Consider the following 17,517-nt stretch of genomic DNA (forward strand, 5'->3'; position numbering starts at 1 on the left):
GCCATGTGATGCTACACATCTGCCAGACATGTGTATCTACTTCCTGCATTGCCAATACCTCATTCATCTAATGAAATCATGATGGGTGTATTACATTATAACAACTACTGGTCTAATACCTCCACACCTTCAGCATTCCACTCCAGCAAGTAATTTAGCTGTCAATTTCCAGCCCTTATCGTAACTTTCAGCATCTCATCCTGTATCAAGCAGACAACTTATGTAAGGTGCTACATGTGGATTGTCTTGAGACTCTATGGATTAGAAGTGAAGTTACACGTTTACATCCTTACATTAAAAAAAAAAAAAAAAGATGACAAATTATGTAAACCATAATGCCGAATATCCTTAAATCTACCCATACTTTTGAACCACTGTTTCAGTTGCTTCTCCACATGTTTTCCTTTCACTAGAGATTGATGCGCAGTGGCTTCCTATCTCTTATTGCTCAAACACTTTTACCTTCTAAAGAGATTGGTAAGCAGTTCTGTGAACCAGTGGAAGAAGTGACTATAAGAACCTCAGCCAGTACACCTAGATTGTACATATAATTGAGGCATGGACCCTCCCTCAGATTAGTACATAGCTACAAGTAAAAAGTGTTGAATCTTTCTGCCAGATAAGTATCACAGCACCTTTATTAATATATTAAGGTTGAACTGTCTTGTGAATTTTATCAATAATAAGAGTATGTTAGTATACTTTAATATCTAACTGCTTGTTCTATGGACACTCTTTATAAAATGTTGGTAACTGATTGAGCCCTGCATGGATTTTTCACTTTTGCATAACACTTTCTGTAAATATTTTTCGCTATAGAAGGAATCAGTATTTAGATTTTTGGGATATAAAATTTATTAAATACTTTCACAGAACCTAATGGAATGAAGAAGTAATTTTATTTAATGTTTAATTGTACAACATGACATAGATACTTGCAATTTGGGTAATTTATTTCTGTTTCTAAATAATTTATAGAAAGAGTTTTAATATTTAAGAGAGAGCCATACTTACTTTGTAGGCAATGCTGCTGTCTCAAATGTTATAAGAATACAAGTGGAGAAAACTAAGCAGAAAATATCTGTAGTCACTCACTAGAATTTTAGAATAGAGGCCTTCAGCCTCAGCTGTTAGCATTATGGAATGCAAACATTCCTCTGAACACAAGAGACTGGACAAATACAAGAACTATCACTTTATTATTGATTATTACTATGCACACAACTTTGTTTATATTAAATATTTTACTCTAAGAGTACTTCCACTGAGCCCTCCTGTAAGACACACCGGACGGGATATTACAATACTGAGGACCTTGCACAGGCTGGCACTTCTGTGCCCTGCAGCTGCTTGCAGAGGCCTACTTCTTCCTGCAGGCCACCACAGCTATGCTGCCTTTGTTTTGCTGCAATCGTTAAATCATTAATTGTACGCACCATTTTGGAGGACTGTTTTGCATTACTGTTTGGAGCTATGTCATATATTGCAACCAGCTGTGCATCATGATCTACTGTTTGTTAATCCCCTAATATTCTGATGCAATACACTAACATCATTTCACACTGTATTTTTATAAGAATCTTGTGACACTTTAACATCTACGGTGCCTGCCTGTCGAAGCTTCTCATTATGCTTGATACCTTTCAATGTTGTATCACTGAAGACTGATCTTGCCCCAAAAAAAGAGATACTCTCATGAGTTTCAATGCCACCCACCCCCAGCACCTCATTAAGGATTTTGTTATCAACCCAACCAATTTACTGTCCCCTTTCCTATTGAGATGCAGAATGTATTTTATGAAAGCCCACCTACCAATAGCATCAACAGGAACCAGACCCATGTCTGACCCCGTAGCTGCCCGAAGCAGCCAATTCAGCTCCATATTCCAGCTGATAATGGTAATAGAATAATAGAATTATAGTACTTCATGTTGAATTGGCAGAAACTGGCTTTATTCCCCAGAGTAAGCTAATTTTTAAGGCATCATAGGCTAAGAATTCTGAGGATTTCCATTCTGAAATGGAGTGCAGTGTGTCTTCAAACGATGGTTTAAAGCACAATTGTTGCCGTATACCCATGTGTCTTCAGTTGATAATGCACGTATTGACTCAGCCCAAGTGAACAAAGATCCAACAACAAATTCCAAAATGGCAGATATTAATGGATGGTTGTCCTCTAATTGAGTACCTCATAGTTCATCACATAGCAGAACAGAGCTGTTCATTCTTGTCAATGCCCTAAAGTCTGCACACGAGTTTATGAGATAGATGAAATTGCAAAGCAGCATGGACACCATATTGTTAGATTACCCTCATACCATTATCATTACAATCCAATTGAGCAGATATAGGCTCATGTGAAAGCTTATATTGTGGAAAAGAATGATACATTTAAAACTACAGATGTTGGCAATACACAGTATGTCAAAATCTGCATCGGCAGCTTGTGTAATACAGGCAGAAAAACTGAACGATACAGACATTGGTAGGCACATGACTATGGAACTTTTCATTCTAAAACTTGCTGAGTGTATGTCACCTACAGGAGACCGCGAAGATGATGGCATGGATTTATTACTGTGAAGTATGTAAGTATTAATTACTGGTGCTTATGAGTTTGTTTGCATGATTGTTTCTGCATCTGCATTAAAAATTATTAATAACATGAGTATTCATCTTTGGCCTCATAATAATGTGGTTTTCATCATAAGACATCTTTCGTTAAATATATAAATTGTAATGCTGTATTAGGTTGCACAATGAAAGAAATCAACTTTTAGTAACCCATTAAATGATATGTTTCTGATATCACACATTTTTATACCTTGAAACAGATTTAAATATATTCTATCACTGTAGATGCCTAATGTAATCAATGCAAAAATCTGTTTGTTTAACAAACTGGATTATTAATGTTCAAAACACGAAACGTTAAACATTGACAGTATTTAAAGAAAGAAGCTACGTCATGATTATTGACAAAATTTTGTGTGTGTGTGTGTGTGTGTGTGTGTGTGTGTGTGTGTGCGCGCGTGTGCGTGCAGGTACATGTAAGTGTTCATGTTACTAAGAATGCTGTTCACTGTGGCACGTTGAGTATGCTAGAGCACCGTCACCTGTCAGAGTGCATGAAATGACAGAAGACAATTGGCAGCATTACAATGTATTTTCCCTCTCTCTCTCTCTCTCTCTCTCTCTCTCTCTCTCTCTCTCTCTCTCTCTCTGGGCAGAATGCACATCACACCTATCTTTGTAGCTGCTCTGGACTCTAGCCAGACAAATGTCTCTGCTGGGTATATGTATCATAATGGTGGTAGGATGTTAACAGAATCTGAGCAGATGAGAAGCTGAACACGTCTCATCTGCTCCAGTGCCTTCAGGATTGCATAGAGAGCAGTGGTAAATACAGTATATTTGCATGGAAGGCAAATCCTAAGGACTTGGTTGGTGAACACTATAGCCCAGCCAAGGGAGTCTCCTTGTTGTGATCATCAGTGTACACAACTGTAAAACTGAGATGCCCATCTCAAATGTTAAAAACCAGAGACTGAAGTGTAAAATATGGTGTGTGATCTTTCTTACAATGCATAAAATCTAAAATAATTCTGTAGGAGCCAAGGGGCAGATACGCTCTGACCTCGCTGTAAGACTTTAAAGCTAGCCACACCCATTCGTCATCTGTTGCGAACCAATGCCCGCAAATAGCTTGTTTTAGAGGTCCAAACACATGAAAGTGAAATGGTAAAAGGTTGGGACTGTATGGTGGATGTTCCAGCAGTTCCCACCAAAACTGCTGCAATGCTGTCTTCGCCGCATTGGCCGTGTGTGGGCGGGCATTATCATGCTGGAGGATAACGCCACTGGACAGCATGCCCCAGCATTTCAACTTGATGGCTCATCGAAGGTTCTGTAAAGTGGCTTGATAATGCTGGGCATTGATGGTGGTTCCCCGATCCAGGAAATAAACAAGCGGTGGGCCCTTGTGGTCAAAAAAGGAGGTGCACGGCCTTTGATTTCTTTAGAGGTAGTGAAGTTGCATGTTTCCACTGCTTGCTCTGATGCTTGCTTCCCGGTTCAAAATGGTGACACCATGTTTCATCACCTGTGAAAATACATGACAGAAAGCTGCATTCCTCCTCATGATGGCATTGCAGATGAATCAAGACAGCATCATTCGAGTATTGTGCTGTTCGGTGGCCAGTTGGTGAGGAATCCACTGCAAACAGATTTTTAAAGTTCAAGTGTTGATGCATTATGGTGTGCGCAGTACCCACGCTAATGCCCAATAACTGACAGATCTCATCAACGATGATTCTGCAGTTGTCCAAGACTAAAGCATTCACTTCCGCAACAATTTCCGTTGTGATGACATGCTGAGCCTGTCCAAGACAAGCATTGTCTTCCAGTGACTTATGCCCCTCAAGGAATTGTTTGCGCCATTCCACAACACTTGAACGACACAGCCTTCATCCGTCGATACATTTCACGGTCTCCAACTCCCTCCACCGCCAAAAATCGAATCACTCATCATTGTTCCTGTTTACTCACTTGCATGTTCGGTAGTGGATGATAACTTGTGTGACCAGCTTCCCTTCATCAGCTTCCCTTCGGCGTGAAACCACGCTGGCGCTATGCAACATCAAACTGTGTTCATAGGAAAGGATAGTTGCTACTCATCATAAAGCGGAGATGCCGAGTCGCAGATAAGTACAACAAAAAGACTGTCAAACGAAACTTTTGACGAAACAGGCCTTCATCTTCATCAGAATTAGACAATAAATACAAACACACACACACACACACACACACACACACACACACACACACGACCACAGTGTTTAGCTGCCAAGGCCAGACTGCAAGCAGCAGTTTACACTCAGTGGCCTTGCCACTATTGAACACTACCGTTCCCAATGTTCGATGGATTCCAAACCTTCAACCTCCTTCCCAGTCACCATGGCCAAGTATATCCTCATCAACAATTACTTCACCTTGGAAGGCATAACTTACAAAGAAATCCGGGGTATGGCTATGGGCATCCGCATGGCATCATCCTCTACCAACCTATACATGGGTCATCTAGAGAAATCCTTTCTAACCACCCAGAATCCCAAACCCCTTACCTGGTTCAGATTGACTGGTGACATCTTTGTCTCCAGAACCTCAACATCATCTACCCATTCACCTCACCTCATCCTCGTCCACCCAACAAGCCACCTTTCTCGGTGTTGACCTCCATCTCAAAGATGGCTACATTAGTATCTCCATTCATATCAAAGCTACCAATCACTCCACTTTGAAAGCTACCAACCATTCTGTAACAAGAAGGCTCTTACACACAAGCCTAGCCACCCATGGCCGTTGCATCTGTAGTGATGAGCAGTGCTTCTTGAAATATACCAGGGGCTCACTGAGGCCTTCATAGACCATAATTACCCTATCAACCTTGTACAAAAGTAGATCTCCCGTGCCTTATCTCTCCAGTGACCTTCCACCTCCCAAAACCGCATCATTCGGCCACAAAGCAGCAGTCCCCTTGTGACTCAGTACCATCCAGGATTGGAGTAACTGAATTACATTCTCTGCCAGGGTTTCGGTTACCTCTCGTCGTGCCCTGAAATGGGAAATGTCCTGCCCACTATCCTTCATACCCCTCCCACAGTGGTATCCCACCATCCACCAAACCTACACAATGTACTCATCCATCCTTACACAACTCTTGTTCCCAATCCCTCATGGCACATGCCCTTGTAATAGACCTAGATGCAAGACCTGTCCCATACATCCTCCTACCACCACCTACTTCAGTCTGGTCATTAACATCACCTATCCCCTCAAAGGCAGGGCTACCTGTGAAACCAGTCATATGGTCTACAAGCTCAGCTCCAACCACTGTGCTGCATTCTATGTGGGAATAACAACCAACATGCTGCCTGTCCGCATGAATGGCTACCAACAAACTGGGCAGGAAACAGCTGGACCACCCAGGTGCTGACCACGCTGCCCAATGCGACATTCTTCATTTCATATAGTTTTAAACATAGGAATCACACAGCCAACTGGGTGCAAATAACTGTTTGGTACATTAACGTAGAAGGCAGAGTTTCAAGCAAATATGTTCAAGCAAAAAATTGAAACTAAACATGTTCCAGCCTTTGCCATGTATTTAAATGACAGCTTTGCTGTCTGTGCCATCTGGATCCTTCCCAACAACACCAACTTTTCTGAACTGCACAGGTGGGAAATCTCCCTACAATATATCCTACATTCCCGTAATCCTCGTGGCCTTTACCCAGCAATCCCCTTCCCTGTTCCTATTCCTATTCAAGCAACACATCCCTCTATTCCATCAACAAACCCATGGTCTTTTTACTTCTCTCCTTTTCCGCAGCCCCCTCCCCCCTGCCTACCATCTACTCTTCTGACTGCCCTAGCTGCTCTACCCTCTCCCAACCTCGTTCCTGTATGCTTGCACAAGTAGAACTTTGCTGTCCTCCACCCCAACCTTGCATTCTTCCCTCTCCCTACTTCAGCCTCCTCCTTACCCCCACAACTCAGTTTGCATCTCCAATCATGTGCTGCTGCTTGCTGTTTGACCTTGGCAGCCAGAGATTGTGGTCGCAGAGCATTTTATTCCTTTATGATGCTCTCAAAGACTCTGAAGACTTATGCACATAGTATGTGGAACAGAATTGAATATGTGTGTGTGTGTGTGTGTGTGTGTGTGTGTGTGTGGGGGGGGGGGGGGGGGGGTGTTGTCTAATTCTGATGGAGACCTATTTGGACAAAAGCTTTGCTTGCCTTTCTGCGACTCAGCATCTCCGCTATACGGTGAGAGCAATGATCCTTTTCTAGTATTCTAACTAATATTGTCATTTTTGTAAGTTATTAATAAACAGAAACTGGATTTTCTGGAGATTTGTAACCATGTGTGCGTACGCGTGCACATGTGGTTTTGTTTTTGTGTTTCGCGCAATGGTGAAAATTTTGGTAGTTTAAGTATAAAGTAAAACCTACATATTGTGAGAAAATTGGGCAGTTTGAAACAATGCATAAATTTCATGAAAGATAAAATTCTTATTGTTGATGTTTTACTTTCTGTGATGACTGCACGTACGTTAATCTGTGAGATCAGTTGGTAGCAAACAGCTACATAAGAACAGTCAGTGACAACTTCCAAAAGGTTAGGTTAGGTTAGTGTTGTTTTAACGTCCCGTCGACAACGAGGTCATTAGAGACGGAGCGCAAGCTCAGGTTAGGGAAGGATGGGGAAGGAAATCGGCCGTGCCCTTTCAAAGGAACCATCCCGGCATTTGCCTGAAACGATTTAGGGAAATCACGGAAAACCTAAATCAGGATGGCTGGAGACGGGATTGAACCGTCGTACTCCCGAATGCGAGTCCAGTGTGCAAACCACTGCGCCACCTCGCTCGGTCACAGCTTCCAAAACTAATTGCTTGATGAGATAAGTATTGTAACAGCAATGATCGATACATTTTGGGCAATGTAGAGCTATAGAAAACACAATATACTTTCTGCACAACTTCACCTTTTTAAGCAGTTACTATAGTAATACAATGAAACAAATAAATATGGTGTGGGTTTTTTCTTGGAGGTTATCATAAACTGCAACTGCAGAATACTGCTCTTGAGATTGCTTTTCTGTAGCAGTGTGCTTTTCACAAATGCAAATCTTCCTATTAGATGCAGAGATTGAGAGCATTACAAAAAACTATTACCACCATATTCACCCTTACTGCAAATACATGGAATGGCATTTCGAGGGTGTTGTCAGCTCCTTGTGCTCTATGTTATGAGCTCCACAGCAGTGTTCAATTTGTTGCAGACTACTTGACCCACCTTCTGGTACATGTGTAAATTCTGCCAATTTATGGAAGATTTTGGATTCAGTTTTTTTGTACATATATAGCAGAAACTTTATTACGAGCAGTCAGCTGTTTAAACTCCTAGTTACAATGAACTTTCGAAAGATGTCACTGCGAAGGATTACAACTCAATCGACACAATTTGAAAACATAGCATTTTATTCCTTCAAGATTTTAAACATGGCTGCAGCAGCAACTGTTAAAATTGTGTGCCTGTATTACTTTAGCAATTTCACCGTTATTTAAGCTTCTGTTTCTCACTTTCGTTGATATGGCTTTTCTAATGAATGTGTCTTTCTATTCAGGAAATGTACTTCTGATGAAGGTATATTTATATGTACCGAAACCTTGGTCAAGAATTTTAATAAAAAAATTCTATCCTGCAACTGTTTTTGGCTGCCATCCTTTATTGTAAAGATTTTATTCCTTTATGATGCTCTCAAAGACTCTGAAGATCTGTGCACATAGTATGTGGAACAGAATTGAATGTGAGCTGCAAGTTAAGATGCCGCATCAGTGGTAGTGACTTATGTATTGGCTTAAATAACTATCATGAGAAGGGGGTTACTACTAATCTCGAAACTAAAATGATTTAGATGAAGATGGACAACGCTGATGGTTGCTTTAATAGACCACCTGCTTCAAGTGTTACAGTAACAGAATACTTCACTATAACTTAAAATATATTGCACATAAATTTCCCTTTATGATTTCAACTTATTAGCTACAGAGCAGAAGGCTCACAAGGAACAGGCAGCAGGGAAATAGGCATATGTGAACCTGTTTCATGCTACAGGGACCAACTTGCTGAAGCAGCGAGACACTTCTTATGGCCAAATTTGAATCATATCTTTCAGTCTCTAGGTACTAAAAATGATTAAACATAAAAGTATAGAATTAAACTTACTGGTATATGTGTCTAAAATTGACGACAAACATCTTCACACTTGCCAGTGAACAAAGATCTAACTCAATGAAATTACATCGAGCATTTGGTCTTTCAGCTTGAATTCTTGCTATAGCTGCCTCAGCCCTCGACTGACTGCGACAAGCAAATACTACGATGCATCCATGGAATGCTAATGATCTTGCTGTTTCATAGCCTACAAAAACAAAAACTGCAGATTAGTATTTAAATACATGACATAGACACTAATACAGTGTGCCTCAAACCTTTTAGGTGAAATTGAAATGGGTAATAGTGGATGAAAAAATTGATTTTATTGAGATGGGGAACCAACAGCTGAAAATGCATACTTGTTGTGTTATGGACATACAAAGCATACACCGCATGACAACAACATAGCTCATAATAATTGTTCAATGTGATGACTGCCAGTCTCAATGCATGCATGGCAATGGTGTATGAAGTTCTGCCGCACTCTTTCAAAGATCACTAGTGTCTGTTGTGCCAGGAGACACAAAGCTTGGCCTCTAGCAGCAGGTCTTCATCCACTTCTAAGGAGGTTTCACACACCAATGCTTGACGTAACCCCATAGGAGAAAGTCCAGAGATGTGACATGCAGCAATCGTGCAGACCATGGAACAGGACCTCTCCTTCCAACAATGAGAGTATGTATGCCTCACTCCAGAAATGGCTGCTGTTACTGTTAAAAACATAATCAATGGTGAATGAGACCTTCTCTGTAAACAATACAAACTGTACGAAGTTATGCTCTACAGCACTGTGGTGGATAAAACACTGACAGAAGTGAATGCAGGGCTCACTATCTGTTGACCCCAGTGCTTGCACATGTTCTACGATAGGGATGCAATAGTTGTTCCACCAGTACTCTACACACTTTTACTTCCAAGTGTGCATTTCATGGGAACACTGATGGGTGCTTGTTGCTGGATGGTTGGCCACACAATCCAACACTGTGTCCTCAAAGTCTGGTGTCTGGACATGTGTTCGGTGGAAATCTCGGGCAGCTCTCTGATCCGTGAATGATCCCATCTCTTGTAAGTTGGTATCCACGGAGATAGACTTCTTCCAATTAGTACCCCGGTTCGGAAAACATTCTCTGCACATTTGTGCTGATTTACAGACACCACATCCTGCCTCACTGTTGTGTACATAGTTCTGCGTAGTCAGCACATACACAACTTTCCCACTAGAGCGCGCCCCGCTAAGCACAACAGAGCAGGTGCAGCGCTGGTCTGTCTCCGCACTATGAGATGGCGCTGCCTTAGAGACAGACCAAATTCTGCTTCCGCCGATCCACGTATTAATATATAATGCAGCCAATGAGATTGCTGCTAACGTAGAACCTTTTCTCCTAGCGGATCACACTCGTGCAGTGATACATGAACGCGCGAGGTATTATAACGAGTGTACAGACCTCCGATTAGTCAGTCTGCATTTGTCTGCACCAGTCTGCTTTAGTCTGTACCAGTCTATAGTCAAGTTTCAGTCTGCGCTTAATAAGATTATCATATTCCTGTACATAGCCATGAAGATAAATGTATAGACACTTTGTCAAGTATCAGAGATATGTGAGAACAAGATCAACGTACCAAGAACAAAGGAACTTCAGATTGTCAATTGTAAACAGCATCCAGAATCAAGTTATGTAATGTCTATGCTTTTTATTATTTTAATAAATGTGTGTGAAAATTAATCAAGTTGTGTTTAAAGTTGGTCACCTTCAATCTGCTACTCTAAGCGTGCAAGTGACATTTCTATCGTCTGACCTAATGGCAGAAGATAAACATGCCACAATAAGACCACGAGACATATTGCTGACGCCTACTTCGTTAGAGCGACAAGTCAAATAATCTGATGGTGTGTGTACCGAAGGTCTTACAGTACGCACACCACACTCACTGTACATTAAATGCTTATCTGCCAACTCTCATAATGAGTAACGTTCCATCTTCAACTGTACACAGTAACACAACTCACTATAGTCACGTCACAAACTGTCTGATGCAATGGGCAACTGAAACCAGGGATACTTGTGTGCATGTGGCCAGGTTAATGCGCTGATGTGATGCTTATGGTCATTACATGACACATGGTATGAGCTAAGTTGTATACAGAATGTTTATGATGTACACTGTTTATCACCAACTGCCTGCTCCAGTGTTCAACAGTCACCTGGGGCCTTTGTGAGATTGTGGGAGAACGGCATGTGCTGTTGCAATACATGCACAAGACTCGTGGTTGTCTCTTTGAACAATTACTATGAGCTACACTGTTGTTATGCGGTGTATATCCATAACACAATAAATACAAATTTTTGACTATTGGTTCCCAATCTCAATATAATCAGATATAATCAGTTGTGGACCCATAGAAACCTGTTTCAGTTTGACTCAAAAGGTTCGGGACACCCTGTATTTTACTCTTGTCAGCACTGTGTTGATAAACTGTGACAAGTTAAACAGGGTGCTAGATTATAAACTGACTGAGACAACTGATTTTCACAGGCTGTAACAACTGAGCCACCTACCAGAGCAGATTGAGTGGAAAAAAAAGAAAAAGAAAGGCTATTTGCCCGGCACCTGGCAGAAGCATATCAACTTAAGGATGCTCTCCCGTAATGCTACAGCCCTACTTCTTCCTCATAGCCTATATTGCCTGTTTATTATCTGAAAATACAATGTTTACAGAAGGATCTTGCACTCATATGAGGGTGGCTTGAAAAGTTCTTGGAATCACCACGAGAGGTCAGTGGTAGCGCGAGTTGTTCACATGATATTCACTGGACTGTTGCCTGTAAACACATGCCATGTCAGTGTTCTTGGAAGAGAGCTGTGGCGGTGATGTGGCTCTATTGTTGTTTTCACGTAGTGATTTGCAAAGATGGAAAAAATTGAGATTTGAACAGTGACTGAATACTTTGTAAAGAAAGGTATGAAAGCAAAGGACATTCGTGCTGATTTCCAGAATACACTGGGGGACTTTGCTCCTTCATATTCAACTGTTGCCAAGTGGACAAATGAATTTAAATTTGGTCTGGAGAACTTAGATGATGATCCGTGCAGTGGTCAGCCAAGATGTGTCACTACTCCAGAAATCATTGCAGAAGTGCACAAAATGGTCATGGAGGATCGCCAATTGAAAGTGCGTGAAATTGTGTCATCTGAAAGGATATATCACATTTTAACTGAAGAATTAGAAATGAAAAAATTATCTGCAAGATGGGTGCCACGACTCTTGACACATGCCCGCACACACATGCCATTGCCATGGCAAAATTACATGAACTAAGTTATGAACTGTTGCCACACCTGTCTTGTTCACCTGCTATGGCTCCATCAGGCTTCCATCTGTTCCCAAAACTGAAAATTTTTCTTGGTGGTTGAAGATTCACTTCAAACAAAGAACTGATAGACAGAGTTGACAACTATTTTGCAGGCTCTCATTTTAAAGATGGGATCAAGACACTGGAACATCATTGGACCAACTGCATTAATCTACAAGAAGACAACATTTAAAAATAATAAAAAGTTTCAGAGATGTAACTACTTTTTTTCTATTTGTTTCTGAGAACTTTTCAAACCACCCTCGTACTTCTTAGCTTCTCCAAGTCCAGCCTTTCCTGTTAGTTATGTACTTTGTTCACTCGAAAGAAATGTGGGGGCTAACTTTTTCTGCCTGTTCCTCCAGCATGTTTATCTATTCTACAGTCGTCTCTCTCTCTTTCTTGACAGGGTCATCAGGTCAATGTTGAATGCAAGACAGTTGATTCTAACACTGTTTTCTGAACCTTCAATTTTAACTTTGTTCAGTAACGCTTCCCCATCTAATTCCTTTTCCCTTCTTGGACAACGTTCCCTAAAACACAACTGAATAGAACTGGAGAGAGTCCATCACTCTGTCAGACACCAGTTTTAATTAAATTAGTTCTCACATGAAAATTTACTTTTGAAAATATCTGTGTCAAAGCTTAAGACATCAAACAGTACTTCCAAATCATTCAAATCACAGGCTTTTTGGTTGTCAACAAAGACACTACCTGATCCTTCGAGATGTAATTTTCCAATACTCTTTTCAAACTACAGATATGCTCAAAGCAGGATCCGCCTTTCCTGGCTCCAGCTTGATCAAGATTACTGAACGCAGCACACAGGTCATCACCACGAATGCCGGAAGAATGTTTATGAGGAGCATTTTGGATTTGGTCTGTAACATCGCCTTTAATGTCATGACCTAAGCACAATTCAGCAACATGAAGGTGTTCAAAGAATTAAACCATCATAACACAATATATGTGTAATAATACAGCTGAGGTAGTTTTTATTAATCATTAACAGCTTGATAGTTACCTATTTAATGATCTAGTGTTTCCACCAGCCTCACCTGCAGCGCTTTGGAGAATACCTTGTAAGTTTGGGGTACAACAGAAATGTCATGGTAGTTGTTGACGTCAGTTTGCTTCTCCATAGTCAAACAATGTTAGCTAGTTAAAATGTTTCTTAGCTTTCTCAAGTTCACAATTTACTTGTTTTGTGTTTTTTTTCTCTCATCTGTTACTTCTACATCAAGCCATATTTTCATAATTCCTTAGAATTGACTTTTGTTACATCACAGCATGTGAAGAGCCCTTTCTTATCATCATGGATAACTGCCTAACATTTTGGGCCTAAAAATATAGTCTTCCACTGCTAGGACAGGAATATTTCATCTTCCTTTTGCACAGGCTGACCACATGTACGGTGAAGTTTTAGTACATAGTACCAGAAACTGATATGAAATGAGTTGATCTGAAATTCTGTGTTTGTGTGGCATTTGACCTGGTGCCGTAAGAGTTATTACTTTTTTTGTTTGGGCAATGATACGGTAGCAGTGAACTCAAACAGAACTGATTTTTGCACATGCACAATTTTTTAAACAGACTGGGAGATGGGTGGTAGCCAGTCTGCAACAGAGTGAAAACTAGGTTCTCTAGTAATGGATTGCCATAAGCATCCTACATTTCACAATGTCTGTATTAGGTATTATACTATTCATATATAGGACATGCCAAAGTGAAAACATAATATTCACAAGACTGGTAACAAAGCTTGGTACACACTGTTAAACACCAAAAAAAGCTAGCAATTGTAATAAGAGTTCCCATCATTTGTTGAAAGAGAGGGAAGTGATGCAACAGAATCAAAAATAGAGATTACACAGAAAAATTCAGGACCTCAGATCACTAGGCAATAGGGCCTTCAAATCAAATAATTATCTTAACCATTAAAATCTCAAACGGTTTCCCACGTCTCATCAGCAAGTCCGACTATAACTTAATTCTCTTGAAAAGTATGGAGATCATCTGTTGTCACTAAATATTTTCACATTGTAACTATATTCAAGTCCAAACCTGAACGCAAGGTCATCACTGAAATACAACACTTAACACTGAAAGCACATTTATTACTTTAGTTCGTTCACGGCAGGACCCCAGCATAGTTGGCCATTCCATTTCTGCACATCTGCATCGTGTGGGTTGTCAGCTCTTTGCCTGCAGGTATTCCTTCTTCAAAGACTGTGATGTGCTAGCAAGGCACATCACTTGGTTGGATTTGGTGCTGATAATGTATATTCTGTTAATAGGCATAATGCCTGCAGAAATTACCAGGAACAATTATCATCGCTCGTAGGCAGCGCCTGCAGCAACAACACAGGTGCTGCTGCTGCGAACTAGCTTCCATCCGTGGGTCAAACGGTTATCAAGGGCCTGCTGCTATTCCTCCGCTACTGTGTACTGAAGCCTTGGTGCAACCACCAGCAGCAGCTGTAGTCACAGCCGCACTTCAGGCCACTAGCGCTGATCACCAACGGCCTCCCATCTGTTGGGATTCAAGCGAATCTGCAGCACACAGCATCACTCCACTGTGCCACCCAGCAGCCATTTTCCTGGGGACTCAGTGCTACTGTGTAATTGTGCTATGGCAATTACTGAACAGACGTTTCTTTGGAGTGCGAGTTACACTTATGTCTCACCAAGGGTGATCATTTCTGTTATGTCTGTCTTATGAGAGATTTTACTTTTCTGTGATGATACTGTCAGACTACTGGCGAATCCTCCTCCTTTGTTGTACTGTTAACTATCATCATATCGGGCCGCACCAGAGATTTGGATACGCTATGCTATTTGGATTTCCCTTTTGTATTCTGTGCCACCTTATGCTTGGCTCAGTATACAAGTTAACTGTTCAGCCTTCTTTTGTACTGCGTGCTGCACTACAATTAATGATGAGGATTATTGGTTTTGCGTTGTTTTCTGCAGTCAGATTTAGTGCTTCTCAGAGTCACCTATCTTTCGTGCATTTCAGACTCTGGTCATCATAAGTGACAACTGTGAACTGAGCTTACATGAGCACCACCTACAGAACCTTGAACTTTGCATGTGCTCTATCACACAGACTGTGACAATTTTTGTGCAGCCCTTGTTGGACTGTGAACTTTTCTGTGATCTGTGGACCTTGGTCCTATGTGCTTTGAATAGCAAACAGTGCTTGTTATTTCTTCCTTTCAGTCCCCATGAACAAACCATCTTTGGCAGCCAATCTGCAGCAATTGATGAAGGGGAAGTCAGCTCTTGGCTTGGGAACTGATTCCAAAACAGGCAGCCAATCCTTTGGCAAGGCCCACTGCCATTCTTCCATTTGGGCAGCTTAGTGTTCTGGCTATTGCCCCTTCCCCATTATGAATGCCACAACTTCTGATGCTTCAGGTTCACAAAGACACTTTGGAGCCAGGTTCTGCCATCCTCGATCAGCTTTTGTGGTCTCCGTCATCAACAAGGGCTGTCACAAAAAAGTTCTTCTTCACATCTGGTCTGGCACTTGGGCTTATTGCCTTCTTCCGTCCCTTAATCCTGGAGTTCACCTTTTTTCCTCTCCTACACTAAATTTCGGGAACAGCTCGTGGCTCATTATGCTACCCCCACTATCTCTCATGCTTGTGCATCCCCTTCCTCTTCCAATGCATCTTCTCTGTCCTCTCTGGGCTCACAAGCACCTTTGTTACAGGCTCCATTGCCTGTTGCCACTGGCTCCTTCACGGTCGGCTCTGCTACTACCCAGGTGTCATGTCAGACTCTTGGAGAGTTGCCTTGCCCTCCCTCTTTCCCTGGCACCTCTGGCGAGTTTCGATGAGTCCTGCACTGCCAACATGGCCCTCTCTCCAGTCTACATGCGTGGCCTCCAGCACTGCCGGCCCCAACACAACCTGTCCTTCCATACATGTTTCCCTTCTTCTGACTTCCATTTCTCCTTCTGTTCTGTCCTTGTTTTCGGATTCTTGCTTCCTTGTCCCCTTTATTCCCTCTGTACCCACATGCCTCCACAATCCCAAGCACACTTCCACATGCCTCAAAGCACTGTCGGGACCTGCCGCAGCCAAATGCGCCCTTCATCATTTTCTCTTCCTGCTCCTCGCAGTTTATGTTTTCCACACCTTTCTGCATGCCTTCCTTGCTGCCTCTTGACCTGTTCCTCATCCTGCTTCCATACCTGATTTTCTGTGCTTCCTTATATATTGCACAATCTTCATCTTTCTCCACCGCCTCTCCTGCCACACACCCCCATGGTGGCCACCGCTGATTCCACAAGGACAGCCCCTGTTGTGACTGGCTCTCCTGTCGTTGCTGGTCCAGACAATGCTGGCTCTGTCACTGCTGAAGCCAACTGTGTGCAATTCCACATTTACCATGATACAGTCCCAAGCACATGTGCAAATGGTGTTTTCATTGTTTTCCTCATGCTCACCACACTATGCCTCATATTCGGCTTTTCTTATTCTGCAGGTGGTGCCGTCCCCACAATGGCCCAGTTCTTCTGCCACAGCTGCCCTTGTGCTGCCTGTAACCTTCCTGGTAAGGCAGCGAGGGAAGGTGTGCAGTATACGCAGGGTTCGGCCCCTGCTTAGTCGGCCATTCTGTTTCCAGCATGATGTCTATGCCATGCAGGCTGCCTGCTCTTGACCTGCTACTCCTCCTCCTTTGGACACTGTTATGTGCCTCACCATTACATTGTGTGTTTGGATTCGGTGCTAATTCCAAATATTCTCTTTACATGCGTAATGCTTGCAGCTACCACCAGGAACCACCATTATCACCCACAGGCAGTGCGCGCAGCAACAACAGAGACTATTTTGTGTTCACAGGACATGTGGTCATCAAGAGCCCATGGATAGTCCTTCACTACAGTGTACTTAAGCCACGGTGCAGCTACCAGCAGCAGTTGTAGTTGCAGCTTCACTCCAGGCCACTTGCGTCACTTGGCTATGGCATCCTATACGTTGGAGCTCAACTAAATCTGCAATACTCCACATTACTCCGCCATGCCACCCAGCAGTTACCAGTCTACTTCCTGGGGACTTAGTGTTACTGAGCAGTTTTGTAACAGTGATAACTGAACCGAAGTTTCTTAGGACTTAAGCTATATTTACGTCTGGTCAAGGATGACCATTTCTGTTATGACTATCTGTACAATAACTGAATACTGTCAGACAATTGCAGATTCCTTATTCTTCATTGTGCTGTTCACTGTCATTACATTGGGTCACGCCCTATGTTTGGATAAACTACGCTGTTTGGACTTCCCTGTTATTGTATTCTGTACCATCTTATGTTTAGCTTAATAAGCAAGTTAACTGTTCAACTGTTCAACTGTTCAATCTTCCTTTATGTT

The 17,517-nt window shown here is 42.0% G+C and overlaps 1 protein-coding gene across 1 annotated transcript in view; it reads right to left on the minus strand.

Moving 5' to 3' along the window:
• Positions 1 to 17,517, minus strand: part of LOC124798238 (WW domain-containing oxidoreductase) — a 153,851-nt gene that overhangs the window by 90,984 nt on the left and 45,350 nt on the right. The window contains exon 4 of the mRNA XM_047261552.1: positions 8,794 to 8,989. Within this exon, the coding sequence (XP_047117508.1) occupies positions 8,794 to 8,989 (196 nt within the window). The remainder of the gene's footprint in view (positions 1 to 8,793; positions 8,990 to 17,517) is intronic.

The sequence above is a fragment of the Schistocerca piceifrons genome, chromosome 5 (assembly GCF_021461385.2).
Source record: "Schistocerca piceifrons isolate TAMUIC-IGC-003096 chromosome 5, iqSchPice1.1, whole genome shotgun sequence".
Classification (NCBI taxonomy): Eukaryota; Metazoa; Arthropoda; class Insecta; order Orthoptera; family Acrididae; genus Schistocerca; species Schistocerca piceifrons.